The 16,711-nt window shown below is 44.0% G+C and overlaps 1 protein-coding gene across 2 annotated transcripts in view; it reads right to left on the bottom strand.

Moving 5' to 3' along the window:
* The window catches only part of FAM81B (family with sequence similarity 81 member B), a 615,395-nt gene that overhangs the window by 493,662 nt on the left and 105,022 nt on the right, over positions 1-16,711 (bottom strand). For both annotated transcript variants that reach the window (XM_085632493.1, XM_085632492.1), the window contains exon 3: positions 2,902-3,145. In XM_085632493.1, the coding sequence (XP_085488619.1) occupies positions 2,902-3,145 (244 nt within the window). The remainder of the gene's footprint in view (positions 1-2,901; positions 3,146-16,711) is intronic.

Raw genomic sequence — 16,711 nt, 5'->3', positions numbered from 1 at the left:
ACTGTCCACAGTGTTCTAAAATGCCTTACCTGGGGATATACATGACAGGTTTGCATTGGTAAAAAGTGGTGGTGGGAGGGTATTTTAGTGAAATGTTACCCTTAACTCATACAAACTGTAACCCTCAAATTTTGCGCAGCATACAACCAGAAGATGCAAGAGGGTTCTCTCACAGAGACATTACAAAATACTCTAAAAAGAATACATCTTGCTTCAAAATAATTCAAACATAATATGGGGGTAGGCGTGTTTGCCTGTGGTCAAACATTAAAGGAAACCTGCTGACTTTGCCATTGTGTGTTGCTTTCGAAAAGCTGGTCATGATCAGAAGAGGCGCATTGACAAGAGCACCTGGTCTGATCCCTGGCCTCCCATGCCGCTCACTGGTTGGCCTCATACCTCAATCAAACAGAGCAGGTGGCATCGGCAAGAGCCGCCTGCCTGATGCCTTACATGCTCCCGAGCCATCCTAATACCCGAGACAGGTGAATCACGCAGCTTTGGTATATGGAACCTGTACCCTCGATCACAGGCCCCTGAAAAAAATAGATCCTCCCACAATCGCAGGCATTCCGAACAATCCTACCCCTTGATATACATGGGCCAAGTGGAGTTGACAAAAGTTGCCTGCCCCTGTCCTCAGAAGCCTACTGACCAACCCTGTACCCCCGAGTCAAGTAGAGCAGGTGGTGTTGGACCCGCTCGCTCCAACCTCACAGGTCCTAACAGCGAAGTCCACACCTCCAATAAACCTGTTGTGCGCGGTGTTGCTAAGAGTCACTTGCTTAAGCCCTCAGAGGCCTTAGAGTTTTTTCTTGGTGTGTGGAAAAGTGTAAGCTCTCTGGGAAAGACTGAGCACTGGGGATAGCAGGCTGTGCATACACACTTTACAAGGACATAGATTCAAACTGTCAAGACTGACATTCAATATGTGCATGTGACCCATATCTCAGTTCATCGAGTCACACCATTTACAGTGCAAGATGCTTTCAGATGACACACATCAACTCACTGTGTAGAATCAAAGAGTCACACTCTGAATTTCCAGCAAAAAGCAATGATGGCAAATTTAACAACATACGTTTCGCAGCTAAGTAGTTGAGCTATGATCACAACAATTGGAATTTGGAAACTGGCGTGCTGTGCAATTAAAATAAACACAATGACAGTCAAAATACTAAAATAAATGCAAGGACAGGCAAAATATTAAAATAAATACAAGGACAGGCAAAATACTACTGGGGCAATATAAAAGGGTGAGGGGAAATTATACTTATGATAACATTGATATTAATCACTTAAAGTGAGAACGGCCGTTATAATGGGGATGAGACACCAATAATGAGACTGCAGAAATCAACCTACAAACTGGAATCATGGTGTGAATTGAGCAATATCATTTAAAACAAGATCAACAAGAAAAACAGGCAATTACCAATGGCCGTGAAGCAGTTATCGAGAATAGCGAGGCAGTCAGAAAACATGGTGAATGGTTAGAAATGTCAACAAGCAAATAAGACCAGGTTTAAAGGGAGTAACAGCAGTAGGTAAGCACAGACTGCAGATGTTCAGAGGAATAAATGATATGTACTAAACTTATTCCTAGGAATATTTTATGGCAGAACACGGCACATGGGTGTTGCAAGAACAAATACAATGCCTAAACAAAAATATTAGATTTGTGTCATTAATTTCAATACCTAGATTCTGCCGCCTGTTTGTTTATTTTTGGACATTTTATAGAGCAAAGCTAGGCACATGGGCAAAGAGCTAAGTGAATAGTTCTAGAGAAAGATGCATTATGAGAAGTGCAAAATGTAAGAAAATAAAGAGCCTGTGGGCCGGGCATTTAAAGGCGAGTCCTGAGATCTTTTCTGAATGACAAAAGATCCGGATTTAGTCTAATGTGGTCTGGCATGAGATTCCACCCTCTAGAGGCCAGGCAACAGGCTTGGTTTACGTCTTACATTTTGGCTTTGGAGATTTCCAAAAGTAGATTCGTTTTGCGTCTTGTGTTCCTTTCACCTTCTGTACCATAAATTCTTCTTTTTAGGTTGGGTGGAGAGCCTGAATGGAGAGTTTTCTGTATTATGAAGGCTATTTTGCAGTTCATTCTTGTCTCCAGCTGCAGCCAGTGAATACATTTTAAGATTTTAAGATAGGGGTGAAGAGTGTGATTGTTGTGCTTGTGACTAATGTGGCAGCTGCAAGGGCTTAATGTCACTCAAATGACCACAAAATATCGGCCTACAAATATATTGTGACCCTAAAATTGACTCATGAAATCGCATTAAAGTGAGTGTTAAATAGCTCCGCTGTAACAATATTTTGGAAATCCATGGTCTTGATGAATCTGCAGGTCAATATTTCCCCTGTGATGGGTTGGTACAACATGGCGGCAAGTAGGACGGCTTTGAAAGGTGCAATGTGGACCTGGGCATGACCTTTGTAGAGACTAGTGAATACCAGAGCTTGCAGTGCAGGTCTGAAGCCGCCGGTGGGATCGAGCGACTGAGTTCCTAAGCAGATGGAGTTGAAAGAAGGCTGAATTGGTCAGGTTGGACATGTGCTCAGTAATTTATTGACCTGTGTAAACACTGTCCATGCATTACAATAGCATAGATTTCACAAACTGAGAACAGAAAAAGTGAAGCATTAATTGCTGATAGTTTTCCTTGGTCTGCCTTGACCACAGTAAGAATAAACCAGGAGAAAGAGGCATCGCTGGAAGAAAGAAAAGCAGCCAACTTCTTATTTTTACTCCTAGCAAGACAAATGCCTCTTCTATTGGCTAATCAGAACCATATGCAAATGAATGAAGCGCGAAGCTGAAAAGATTGAGATCTAGAAATGGAGACGCATTTCTCTGGCAGTACTAGAAATTTGCATAAAAGCTGTTACCTCTATGTCTCTGCTGAGCTGTTTGACGATATTGGTTATGGTGTGAATATGGCTCTCCAGCAGCCGATGCGCCACCACTTCTCCCTGGTACGAGCCCCGGCTTCCGCGCAGGCTCGAAACTAGTTCATCCTTGAGCCGGAACGCCTGGTCCAAAAGAATGGCCGTGGTCCTCTCCTGATTGGAGACCCGGTCTTCCAACAAGTGAGCTTGCACCCCGGGAATAGCAGGCAAGAAAGACTGCCCCCTGTCAAGACAGCAGTATTAAGTAATTTGGAGCGCATGTCGCATATTCAGAATAGAGTACAGTGGCATGCGCAATAAACTCTTAGAAACATACATTATTAAACAGAATTAAGTTTCACGTGTCCATGTGATCTAACAACTGATGCTGTTGCTCTAATCGGTATTTCAAAAAAGCAAGTCTCACCTTCCTACCCTAGGGCGGCAAGTGGATCCTGGCTCACCACGCCTAAGCTTCAGGTGAAATGACTTCCCAGCAGTGAGGTATGTGCCCTCAAGATGGTTCAGGTAGTAAATGTTCGTAGCCTCCCTACACAGTTGTCTGCAGGGCAAGGGTTCAAAACTTGGCGAAGGTCAGTGAATTGGATACCATTAAATTAGATAATATTGAAACCTGCAGCCTACAGCTCCCAGACATGGCAGAAGTAAGTTTTGGAGCGCTTTATTAAAAACGTTAGTGGTGTTCTTGTATAGAGCATGTGCATTTGTTTGTACATAGTTGTTAGTTCATTGAGGCCAGTGCGGCATCACGTGGCAAATGATGTTCTATGCAAGTATAACACAGTAGGTATTGCTTGGAACGGCAAAGCAATGTTTTGTACTTTTTTCTGCTCCATTTCCATCCGGGCCCATTTAAGAGTGTTTTACTAATAGCGAGAAATGTGCTTAATGGTGCCCTGGGTGTGAGGAAGGCTTCTTTGCTCTGTTAAGTGGTGTGGGCCTTCTGAAGCAGATAAGTCTCAGCATTAATAACTGTAAATGTGTGAGCAAGAGACTGTGGTCTGGGGTAGTGGGTTAAGTGCTGAAATTCTACTGCGGTGATGCAGGCAGCGGAAGTGCAAGGCTAAAGTGAAGTACCAGACTGTCGAACCATAGCCAGGGTGCTTTAGGCCAAGACGTGTACGGCTATGTCTAAGAAGAAATACTGTGGTTTTTTGCTAACTATCGTTTCTGTCCAAGCAGTTTAGGTTATATATACAAAAGTATAAATGCATATAATGAAAGTTAAATATACCAGAAATTCTAGGAAAATGAGGTACAGACCTGTCCAACTCTGCAACGCATTAGATGTAAAATAACACTCATAGAAATGACATCTCAGGGAAATGACAGTTTTCATATTTAATTACAGGAAGTGACTCAGAAAAGGCGCATGCCAGCAGCAGGCATTTCCACTCTCCGTTTACAGGGTTTGCACAGCCAATGATTCAGATAAGGCGCCAGCCAGCAACAGGAGTTTAAAATCTCAGTGTTAGATCTGGCCCTTTTTGCAAGTTTGTCCCCAAACATTTTGCCTTTTGCCTCCTACTTTCCTGACACTATTTCTGTTGGCTATAGGATTCTGTGTACTTTACCTGTGCTGATCAGTGCTAAAGTGCATATGCTCTCTGCATAAATTGTGATATGATTGATTATCCATGATTGGCATATTTGATTTACTGGTAAGCCCTTAGTAAAGTGCACAGTGTGTGCCAGGGTCTGTAAATCAAATGAATGCTACTAGTAGGCTTTCAGCACTGATTGTGCTACCCACATGAGTATCCCAGTAAATGTTTCTCAGACCTACTACTTCAGTGTCTGTGTGCCAGTTGTAAACTGCCATATTGTCCTGACAAGTGCACCCCCTTGCCAGGCCCAAGCCTGCCCTTTTCTTACATGTAAGGCACCCCTAAGGTAGGCCAAAGGTACAGGATGTAGTGTATGTGAAAGGTAGGACATGTACCGGTGTGTGTTACATGTCCTGATAGTGAAATACTGTGCATTTCATTTTTCCTTGTTGAAAGGCTGTCTGTCCCATAGGCTATCATTGGGGCTACCCTGTAACATTTTATATGTGTAACTTTCAATAGAGACAAAATAGAAAAAGGGAGTTTAGGCTCTCTGAACTCTGAATTTTATTAACCCGCCGTTTGGTAAAGGTGTTTTTTAAATTGTGTGTTTGAAAATGCCACTTTAAGAAAGTGAAAATACAGCATATGAGAATGCACTCCTTCCCTTTTAATATAAACGTTTCTTGTAAATCTTCACTTGTAGTGTGTGCGAGCAACTGCCGAGACATCCCTAATCTCAGCCTTTGTCGAAGACTAACACACGTAGAGCGCTAACCTAGCGCTCTCAACTGTCGCACTGCTGTGTGGGGACTGACCCCTTCATGTAAACAACTTTCTCCATATTTCACCATGTCTAACATCTTTTATCACATTTTTTCATCGTTTAGTGATCTTCTCGCTTATGCAAATCACCACGGAGACAGGATGGTTGTGCCTGAATATCTTTTATTCGCCAGTTTCAAATGCAAACTGCTGCCCATCCAGGCTTTTGACAGTCGCACGTGAGGTCAACCATATATCAAAGTAGGCTCATAACAATTATGCCCAATGCATTTCGAGTCCATTGACTCTTCATCAGGGGCCTCTGAAATAGATATGAAACAAATCAACTTGATGTATGATACAAACTTACTCATGTACAATGAAAACTTACTCATATACAATACATTATTACATCCCCCATTAACTCTCCCCTATAGTGTGCTTCATGGCTATCCTAATTACACTACAAATGAAAAAAGCATTTTCTACCCAGTGTGTGTCCCTTCAAATAAAACCATCACATCATAAATATGATAATACTTCAAAATCAGCTCATTTTAATCCCCAATTAAGTGCCGACCTCTCTGCCAGATAACCGATCTACACATCTCCCTCCCGTCAACTTTCAATCCCGAAAAAAGCTCTGCAGCATTTTACCTCTTCAGTGCCTAGAACGGCGATTTTCCACAATGCGTCCGTTTCTCTCTCTCTCTACGGAGCTCCTAACGTTCTCCCTTGTTTGTGACCAGTTATCACAAAAAAGTTTCCCTCCCCAATCTCACCTGATTGGCTAATTCAAAAATAATGAACATGTGATGAAGCCCTCCTATCCCAGTGAATGTGCATTACGAAATGTGCTCAAACCAACTCAATATCCCATAATACATTTCACTTACTCATTAAGAACCAAACAAACCCACGTAACTCCCTCAAAATGATTATCTCGTATCGGTGTTGTAAAGTGAAGTGTTGTCTACGAAAATCATAAAAAGTTCAATTGTCAAATATGTCATAATCAATCTAAAAAATGGAAAAAACGAAAAAAACGTACATTTCAATTTATGCAAAAAAATCAATCAAACACGAGCATTTCAAAGTTAAAAATGTTCCATTTTAACAGTCCACTTAAGTTGTCACATGTACCATGCCTCCATAGTGATAGACATCATGTCTGATGAGTATAAGCAGTCCAACTTTTATCCATGTGGGGTGCAAACTCAAGTAGGGACGATGGTTGCGAAGCAAAAATACAGCATATGAGAATGCACTCCTTCCCTTTTAATATAAACGTTTCTTGTAAATCTTCACTTGTAGTGCGTGCGAGCAACTGCCGAGACATCCCTAATCTCAGCCTTTGTCGAAGACTAACACACGTAGAGCGCTAACCTAGCGCTCTCAACTGTCGCACTGCTGTGTGGGGACTGACCCCTTAATGTAAACAACTTTCTCCATATTTCACCATGTTTAACATCTTTTATCACAATTTTTCATCGTTTAGTGATCTCACATTTTTAACTTTGAAATGCTCGTGTTTGATTGATTTTTTTGCATAAATTGAAATGTACGTTTTTTTCGTTTTTTCCATTTTTTAGATTGATTATGACATATTTGACAATTGAACTTTTTATGATTTTCGTAGACAACACTTCACTTTACAACACCGATACGAGATAATCATTTTGAGGGAGTTACGTGGGTTTGTTTGGTTCTTAATGAGTAAGTGAAATGTATTATGGGATATTGAGTTGGTTTGAGCACATTTCGTAATGCACATTCACTGGGATAGGAGGACTTCATCACATGTTCATTATTTTTGAATTAGCCAATCAGGTGAGATTGGGGAGGGAAAATGTTTTGTGATAACTGGTCACAAACAAGGGAGAACGTTAGGAGCTCCGTAGAGAGAGAGAGAAACGGACGCATTGTGGAAAATCGCCGTTCTAGGCACTGAAGAGGTAAAATGCTGCAGAGCTTTTTTCGGGATTGAAAGTTGACGGGAGGGAGATGTGTAGATCGGTTAACTGGCAGAGAGGTCGGCACTTAATTGGGGATTAAAATGAGCTGATTTTGAAGTATTATCATATTTATGATGTGATGGTTTTATTTGAAGGGACACACACTGGGTAGAAAATGCTTTTTTCATTTGTAGTGTAATTAGGATAGCCATGAAGCACACTAGAGGGGAGAGTTAATGGGGGATTTAATAATGTATTGTATATGAGTAAGTTTTCATTGTACATGAGTAAGTTTGTATCATACATCAAGTTGATTTGTTTCATATCTATTTCAGAGGCCCCTGATGAAGAGTCAATGGACTCGAAATGCATTGGGCATAATTGTTATGAGCCTACTTTGATATATGGTTGACCTCACGTGCGACTGTCAAAAGCCTGGATGGGCAGCAGTTTGCATTTGAAACTGGCGAATAAAAGATATTCAGGCACAACCATCCTGTCTCCGTGGTGATTTGCATAAGCGAGAAGATCACTAAACGATGAAAAATTGTGATAAAAGATGTTAAACATGGTGAAATATGGAGAAAGTTGTTTACATGAAGGGGTCAGTCCCCACACAGCAGTGCGACAGTTGAGAGCACTAGGTTAGCGCTCTACGTGTGTTAGTCTTCGACAAAGGCTGAGATTAGGGATGTCTCGGCAGTTGCTCGCACGCACTACAAGTGAAGATTTACAAGAAACGTTTATATTAAAAGGGAAGGAGTGCATTCTCATATGCTGTATTTTTGCTTCGCAACCATCGTCCCTACTTGAGTTTGCACCCCACATGGATAAAAGTTGGACTGCTTATACTCATCAGACATGATGTCTATCACTATGGAGGCATGGTACATGTGACAACTTAAGTGGACTGTTAAAATGGAACATTTTTAACATTGAAATGCTCGTGTTTGATTGATTTTTTTGCATAAATTGAAATGTACGTTTTTTTCGTTTTTTCCATTTTTTAGATTGATTATGACATATTTGACAATTGAACTTTTTATGATTTTCGTAGACAACACTTCACTTTACAACACCGATACGAGATAATCATTTTGAGGGAGTTACGTGGGTTTGTTTGGTTCTTAATGAGTAAGTGAAATGTATTATGGGATATTGAGTTGCTTTGAGCACATTTCGTAATGCACATTCACTGGGATAGGAGGGCTTCATCACATGTTCATTATTTTTGAATTAGCCAATCAGGTGAGATTGGGGAGGGAAACTTTTTTGTGATAACTGGTCACAAACAAGGGAGAACGTTAGGAGCTCCGTAGAGAGAGAGAGAAACGGACGCATTGTGGAAAATCGCCGTTCTAGGCACTGAAGAGGTAAAATGCTGCAGAGCTTTTTTCGGGATTGAAAGTTGACGGGAGGGAGATGTGTAGATCGGTTATCTGGCAGAGAGGTCGGCACTTAATTGGGGATTAAAATGAGCTGATTTTGAAGTATTATCATATTTATGATGTGATGGTTTTATTTGAAGGGACACACACTGGGTAGAAAATGCTTTTTTCATTTGTAGTGTAATTAGGATAGCCATGAAGCACACTATAGGGGAGAGTTAATGGGGGATGTAATAATTTATTGTATATGAGTACGCTTTCATTGTACATGAGTAAGTTTGTATCATACATCAAGTTGATTTGTTTCATATCTATTTCAGAGGCCCCTGATGAAGAGTCAATGGACTCGAAATGCATTGGGCATAATTGTTATGAGCCTACTTTGATATATGGTTGACCTCACGTGCGACTGTCAAAAGCCTGGATGGGCAGCAGTTTGCATTTGAAACTGGCGAATAAAAGATATTCAGGCACAACCATCCTGTCTCCGTGGTGATTTGCATAAGCGAGAAGATCAAGAAACGATGAAAAATTGTGATAAAAGATGTTAAACATGGTGAAATATGGAGAAAGTTGTTTACATGAAGGGGTCAGTCCCCACACAGCAGTGCGACAGTTGAGAGCGCTAGGTTAGCGCTCTACGTGTGTTAGTCTTCAACAAAGGCTGAGATTAGGGATGTCTCGGCAGTTGCTCGCACGCACTACAAGTGAAGATTTATAAGAAACGTTTATATTAAAAGGGAAGGAGTGCATTCTCATATGCTGTATTTTTGCTTCGCAACCATCGTCCCTACTTGAGTTTGCACCCCACATGGATAAAAGTTGGACTGCTTATACTCATCAGACATGATGTCTATCACTATGGAGGCATGGTACATGTGACAACTTAAGTGGACTGTTAAAATGGAACATTTTTAACTTTGAAATGCTCGTGTTGGATTGATTTTTTTGCATACATTGAAATGTACGTTTTTTTCGTTTTTTCCATTTTTTAGATTGATTATGACATATTTGACAATTTAACTTTTTATGATTTTCGTAGACAACACTTCACTTTACAACACCGATACGAGATAATCATTTTGAGGGAGTTACGTGGGTTTGTTTGGTTCTTAATGAGTAAGTGAAATGTATTATGGGATATTGAGTTGGTTTGAGCACATTTCGTAATGCACATTCACTGGGATAGGAGGGCTTCATCACATGTTCATTATTTTTGAATTAGCCAATCAGGTGAGATTGGGGAGGGAAACTTTTTTGTGATAACTGGTCACAAACAAGGGAGAACGTTAGGAGCTCCGTAGAGAGAGAGAGAAACGGACGCATTGTGGAAAATCGCCGTTCTAGGCACTGAAGAGGTAAAATGCTGCAGAGCTTTTTTCGGGATTGAAAGTTGACGGGAGGGAGATGTGTAGATCGGTTATCTGGCAGAGAGGTCGGCACTTAATTGGGGATTAAAATGAGCTGATTTTGAAGTATTATCATATTTATGATGTGATGGTTTTATTTGAAGGGACACACACTGGGTAGAAAATGCTTTTTTCATTTGTAGTGTAATTAGGATAGCCACGAAGCACACTATAGGGGAGAGTTAATGGGGGATGTAATAATGTATTGTATATGAGTAAGTTTTCATTGTACATGAGTAAGTTTGTATCATACATCAAGTTGATTTGTTTCATATCTATTTCAGAGGCCCCTGATGAAGAGTCAATGGACTCGAAATGCATTGGGCATAATTGTTATGAGCCTACTTTGATATATGGTTGACCTCACGTGCGACTGTCAAAAGCCTGGATGGGCAGCAGTTTGCATTTGAAACTGGCGAATAAAAGATATTCAGGCACAACCATCCTGTCTCCGTGGTGATTTGCATAAGCGAGAAGATCACGAAACGATGAAAAATTGTGATAAAAGATGTTAAACATGGTGAAATATGGAGAAAGTTGTTTACATGAAGGGGTCAGTCCCCACACAGCAGTGCGACAGTTGAGAGCGCTAGGTTAGCACTTTAAGAAAGTGGGCATTTTCTTATTTGACCATTCTGTGTGCCTCTGACTGGTTGTGTATTCAGCGTCTGGTTTTGGAGTAACAGGAGCTGGGGATGTGCACTCACTCTAGACAGTCACAATAGGGGGGTTGAGGTGTGCCCTGCCTTGCCTGGGTGACTCATCGCTGGGCGAAATAGATCTGGTCTGCATTTAGAGTGGGGGAAGGAGTTTCGCTTGCACCTGAATAGGTTGTGTCTCCTTTGTACAATGCTGTCTCCACCCCCTGTGGTCATGCTGTAGCAGGGAGGACAGGACTGGTTTGGACTAGGTTCACAGACCCTTGCCACAAAGAGAACATTGACAAAATGAGGTATAAGTATTGGTCCTAGAACCCCAAGACTTGAGATTACTTAAAGAAACAAGAGGACCCTGTCAAGAACAAGAGCGGAAGAACTATGTGAGGAGTGTTGCCTTTTCTGTGTGAGGTGTGGGTTGGCCTGCAGTGGCTGCTTCTGCCTGTGGTGGAGGAAAAGGACTCACTCTTTTTTCCATGCTGTGGTATCCAGATTGTGAAGAATCCCCAAGGGCTTGTGTGTGCTTGCCTTCTGTTGGAAGTCTCAGGGAAAACAAAGACTTCATGGAAAGATCCTTGCTGGCTCTCAAAGTAACCTGCCTGAGGGCTGGGAAGTATGTGAGGAGCGCTGCCCCTGACCTGCTCGGGTGGGACGGCCTGCAGTTAATGCTCCTGTCTGGAGCTGTAGAAAGGACTACACAATTCTTTCACCACTTTCCAAAGCACGCGTGGAGCGCTGGATTTTACATCTAAAGAGAATTTCCTGGTGTCTATTTGAACTTCCTCATGCTTTGCTGAGGAGTTTGTGCGCCTCTCCTGGGAAACACCTGGCGCTTTCATTTTTCATTGAAAGGCCTCCTCGGAATGGGGGAAGATCTGGAAAACAAAAAGAAGCGCTGGCCACACGGCAGGGACCCTCCTCCGTGGGTCCCCGCCTGCCGGGAAGCTTTGCCGGAGCTGTGGAAACCGGAATCGAGAAGCGAAGAAAGCAGGGGGCGCTGGCAACGAAGCTCCAGCCCAAGGGACCTCTGTGCGGCAACCAGCACCAGACGCCGTGTTCACTCCTGGGAGGCAGAGACATGTGCCTGCACCTGGGTCAGTGTCCCCACCCAGTGTGTCTCTCCAGAAAGAGGAACATAGCTGTCCCGCACTGCAGTAATGACCGCGGCTCGAGGCCCCCAACTCGGGCAACTCTAGATATCTCGCTGAGGGTATCAGGGAACTCACAGCTGCACCACATCGAACATACCTGTACTCCTGAGGCGGAAGCCGGGAGGGTTTTTTAAAATTTGTCACTTCACTTTGCAGATCTTTTTAAAATCACTGCACTTCGCCGTTTCTGACAGGACACAGCTCAGTCCTAGTCTGCATGCGCTGCTGATTACCAGCTGACGCGAGGGAAAGACTTGCATTTCCCGACGCCATTACCGGCGAGCCACGAAGACACGCCCCCTCGGAGGCCACGCCCATCCCTTTCACCTTCTGCATAAAACATGTGTGCTCCACGGACGCGCAGCGGACGGGCGCAGCGGGCGCGCCGTCGGCGCGCCGAAGGCGCGCCGAGGGCAAGCCCGTCTGGGCCCGTCCGGGCCCGACCGGACCCAGGCCCAGGGACCATGCCGGATGCTTCTCTTGAACGTCGGGTATTCTCAAGGGAAATGCTTCAAACTTTGCAACCGGCGAAATCTCTGCCCTGCTACCATACGCACGCGGAAGGTAAACCTTTCTTTCACTGTGCTCGATGTAACCCAATTACCCATAGCCCAGCTAAACCTAGGCTTAAGATGGGACTCCTTAACTGCCGTTCCCTCCCTAAGCATGCAGACGAAATTAATTTACTAATACAAAATCAGGAGTTGGATACACTGTTTCTTACTGAAACGTGGTTATCTGACTACTCTGATGCGGACATCGTCACTGCCCTCCCCCCAGGCTATCTGTGCCAAACTCTTCATAGACCCAGAGGGAGAGGTGGGGGATTGGCCCTAATCCACAGACAACAATTCATCTGTAGAACCTCTAATGCTCATATTGATGACTGCGAGGGATGCAAATTCTCTATTCAAACCTCCCCGGTCCACACCCTGTTGGGACTCCTGATATATCGCCCCCCAGGTGCCCCTGGGAAATTTCTTAATGCCATTACTGAAGCGGTTGCACAACTAGCCTCTTCTGCTTCTAACTTTGCATTTCATGGACCCCACCGATCGGATAGCGGTCGAGCTTCTTCAAGACCTGTCGTCTTTTAATATTCGATTGATTAATAACGAGCCTACCCACGATAAAGGACACCTGCTGGACCCAGTCCTCACCAATGTCACTAATATCACCACAGACCCACCCCTGACTTTACCATGGACCGATCATTTCCTAGTCCCGATCTCCTGGGATGTCCCCATTAAGACCCCTCAAACTAGGAAATCTCAAGTCACTGATAGACGGTGGCACAAACTTGTATCTACAGAATGGGCCACCACTCTTTCAAACTCCATTCCTGAGCTTTCCTTCGAGCCCAATATGGCTAATGAACAGTTTAACACCTGGATTACTTCCTCACTTGACAAATTAATCCCTAAAAAGGTCACTCTTAAACACACCAAAAGAGTGCCCTGTGCTCCATGGTACACCGCAGAACTCAAAGCTCTGCGCCAGGAGTGCAAGAGGGCCGAACGCATCTGGCGGAAAGATAAATCTATTACAAACAAAGGAGCGTATTCCACCTCCCTTGCAACTTATAAATCATCCATCCGCAAGGAAAAAACCATATTCTTTCAGCAAAGAATAGAAAAAGCAGTATGCTCGAGCAAAGAATCTTATGCCATTCTAAAAGAGCTACTGAAACCCCCAGCTCCTGAACCGACAAGCCCCCCAGACCCTACTGTGGATCAGGAAAAATGCCATCAGTTGGCTAATTTCTTTTAAGAAAAGATCCAAAAAATCCTTGATTCAATCCCCCCTGCCAGTCCATGCGAAGACAACGATCTTACGAACACCCAGACACTCAGTTGTCTCCCCTCTTGGGGTCAAGTAACCACCGAAGATGTGGAAAATACTCTAAAATCCATTAAAAGCGGATCTCCTAGAGACCCCGTCCCGCTTCGGACCCTGAAAGAAGTAACCCCCACCATTGTTCCCCCTCTTACCCACCTGATCAATGCCTCACTCCAACAGGGAATTGTTCCCCTGAACTGGAAGGCTGCAGTTGTGAAGGCTCTATTGAAGAAGCCTTCCCTTGATCCCGAAAACCTGGCCAATTTTAGGCCAATCACCCTTCTCCCTGGGATAAGCAAGATTGCCGAAAAATTGGTTAATAAAAAACTGTCTCAGTTCCTGGAAGACAATAACAAACTAAAAAACTCTCAGACAGGTTTTCGGCCAGGGCAGGGCACTGACATCGCCCTCTTGGCGGCGGTAGAGGAGGCCAGGACACTCTTAGACGAGGGAGGATCAGTGGCAGTGATCCTCCTCGACCTGAGTGCGGCCTTCGATACCGTCAATCACCAACTCCTCATTAAACGGCTCGAAAGAGTCGGTGTGGTAGGCTCTGCCCTATCCTGGCTCTCTTCCTTTTTGGACCAGCGTACCTTTCAGATCTGGGAAAACAACACCTGCTCCTCCGAAACTCCCCTCCAATGTGGTGTGCCTCAGGGCTCCTCCCTGAGCCCCACATTATTCAACATCTACATGTCCCCACTGGAGGAGGTTATCACCCCGTTCGGAGTGAGCGTCGTCAGCTATGCTGACGACACACAATTAGTGGTATCATTATCCCATCCCAATCGAAAACCAGCAGATCTACTTAACTGCCTTACGCAGGTTCAAAACTGGATGAACAGCTCAGCCTTGAAACTAAACGGAGCAAAGACAGATGTCCTTCTTCTTGGTCAGAAAGGAATCATTCTCCCCCCGAATATTTGGCCTGATTGTCTGGGTCCCATTCCTGAACCTAAACAAGAAGTAAAAAGCCTGGGTGTGTGGCTAGATACTACCCTGTCATTTTCCACACAAGCAAAAAAAGTAGCCGGGACATGCTTCGGCCTGCTGAAATCACTGAGAAATATCCTGCCCCTTCTGCCACCCAACTCCCAAAAACTGCTTATACAAGGCCTGATAATTTCTAGGCTTGATTTCAGCAATGTGATATACCTGGGCGCTCCGGAAGCAACACTGAACAAACTTCAGAGAATTCAAAACATAGCCGCCCGGATTCTCACTAAGACCCCTGCCAGAGACTCGGCCAAACCAGCATTGAAACTCCTCCACTGGCTTCCTATAAGGGAGAGAGTTAAATTTAAGGCCCTGTGCCTAGCTCACAAATTGTTACAAAATCAAGGCCCTCCCATTCTTAGAAAATTTATCAAACCCTATAAATCCTGCAGATCCCTCAGATCAGACACGGAGAATTTCATCAGCGCCCCCAGAATCAGGAAGGCACGCACAGGTGGAAGGCGGTTCACAGTCCATACCGCAAGCCTCTGGAATGCACTCCCCCGCGACCTTAGAACTGAACCACACTACCTTCGCTTCAGGAAGCGGTTGAAAACTTATCTTTTTCCCCAATGATCCCTTCCCATTCGAACCACTGTATCCCCGTCCCATCCCTCACCCCCCCTCCTTCCGGCCCCCCTTGTCAGGTTTAGGGTAGGGTCCTTAGCGCTGGGATACCTTCGGGTGACTACGCGCTCTACAAGAGTTTTTAATAATAATAATAATAATAATAACAGGCAGCTGCTCTGGATTCAGTTCCTCTGGGAGTAAGGTCTCCCTGTGAAATCTGTACGAGTGTGCCTGCACTGGCCGGTAACCCGGCCGAGTTTGGGCATTTTTAAAGCTGCACCGTTAGAATGCGGGCACCTGACTCGTTCCCTGGATCGTGGGTTGTGGAGTACCGGGTGAGGTCTTCCCCGCATTTGAACGATATACTTGGTGTTTTCTCCATCACCCGCTTGGAGGGGCCTGGGGAGGAGCCCCCGGTCGTTTGAGGGCATCTATTCATTGTGGTTGTTGCAGGATGGGGTAAACCAGTGACGGAGGCCCTGATACTGCTGAGTCCACAAAATTATCATAACTCTAATAAAGGGCATGCCGGAGTTCTGGTGCCCAGGGTGCTCATATGGTGGTACCATATAAAGTGGTGTAAGAGTGCAGGGAAGATGCACCCTACACGTTCATGGGGTTATTTGGTGATATTAGTGTAACCTAATGGCTGCAGTATCAAGACCTAATGTTATGAGGAAGGTCATTGTGACAATTATAGAGACCAGATCCTAAGTATGATGTTCAGGAACTCCATGATAGTTCCAGTAAAGGCCTTTTGTGATATTTTATCAGGTGTTCAAACTATAAGTAGTTACTTTTACTATCTTGCACTAACTGTGATGCTATGCCTAATGTTTTTATGATCTTCTTGTTGTTATGATAATTGCCTAGTTGGCAAAGTGATATATGTGATTGTGGTCTGAGTGTTTTGTTTTACACACAATATATGATATATTTTTATATAAATTTATGTGGAGTCTCTTTGTTGGTGTAGGTTCTGTGTCACTGGTGTGTGTGTTGCGCAAATGTTTTGCACATTGCCTCTGGGATAAGCCTGACTGCTTGGCCAAGTTACCAAGGGAATGAGCAGGGGTTATCTTGGGTGTGTAACTCCCTTATCCTGACTGGAGTGGTGGGTTCTGCCTGGCTGAGATGCATACCCTATCCAACCAGAGACCCCATTTATAACACTCAGTTTACAGGGTTTGCATAGCTAGTGACTCAGAAAAAGCACCTGCCAGCAACAGGCATTTAAACTCTGGGTTTATAGGGTTTTCAAAACCAATGTTTCAGATAATGCCCCTGCCAGCAACAGGCATTCCTACTCTCAGTTTACAGGGTTTGCACAGCAAGAAACGCGGATAAGGCGCCCACCAGCAACAGGCACACAGACATATCTACTCTCGATTTACAGGGTTTGCCAACCAGTGTCTCAAATAATGCATCTGCCAGCAATAGGCATTTCTGCTCCCGGTTTACACAGCCAGTGACTCAGATATGCGCCTGCAGCAACAGGCTTTTCCACTCTAGG

This window comes from Triturus cristatus, chromosome 2_1 (assembly GCF_964204655.1).
Source record: "Triturus cristatus chromosome 2_1, aTriCri1.1, whole genome shotgun sequence".
NCBI lineage: Eukaryota > Metazoa > Chordata > Amphibia > Caudata > Salamandridae > Triturus > Triturus cristatus.
The sequence above is the reverse complement of the archived record's forward strand: the minus strand, read 5'-3'. Positions and strand labels throughout refer to the sequence as shown.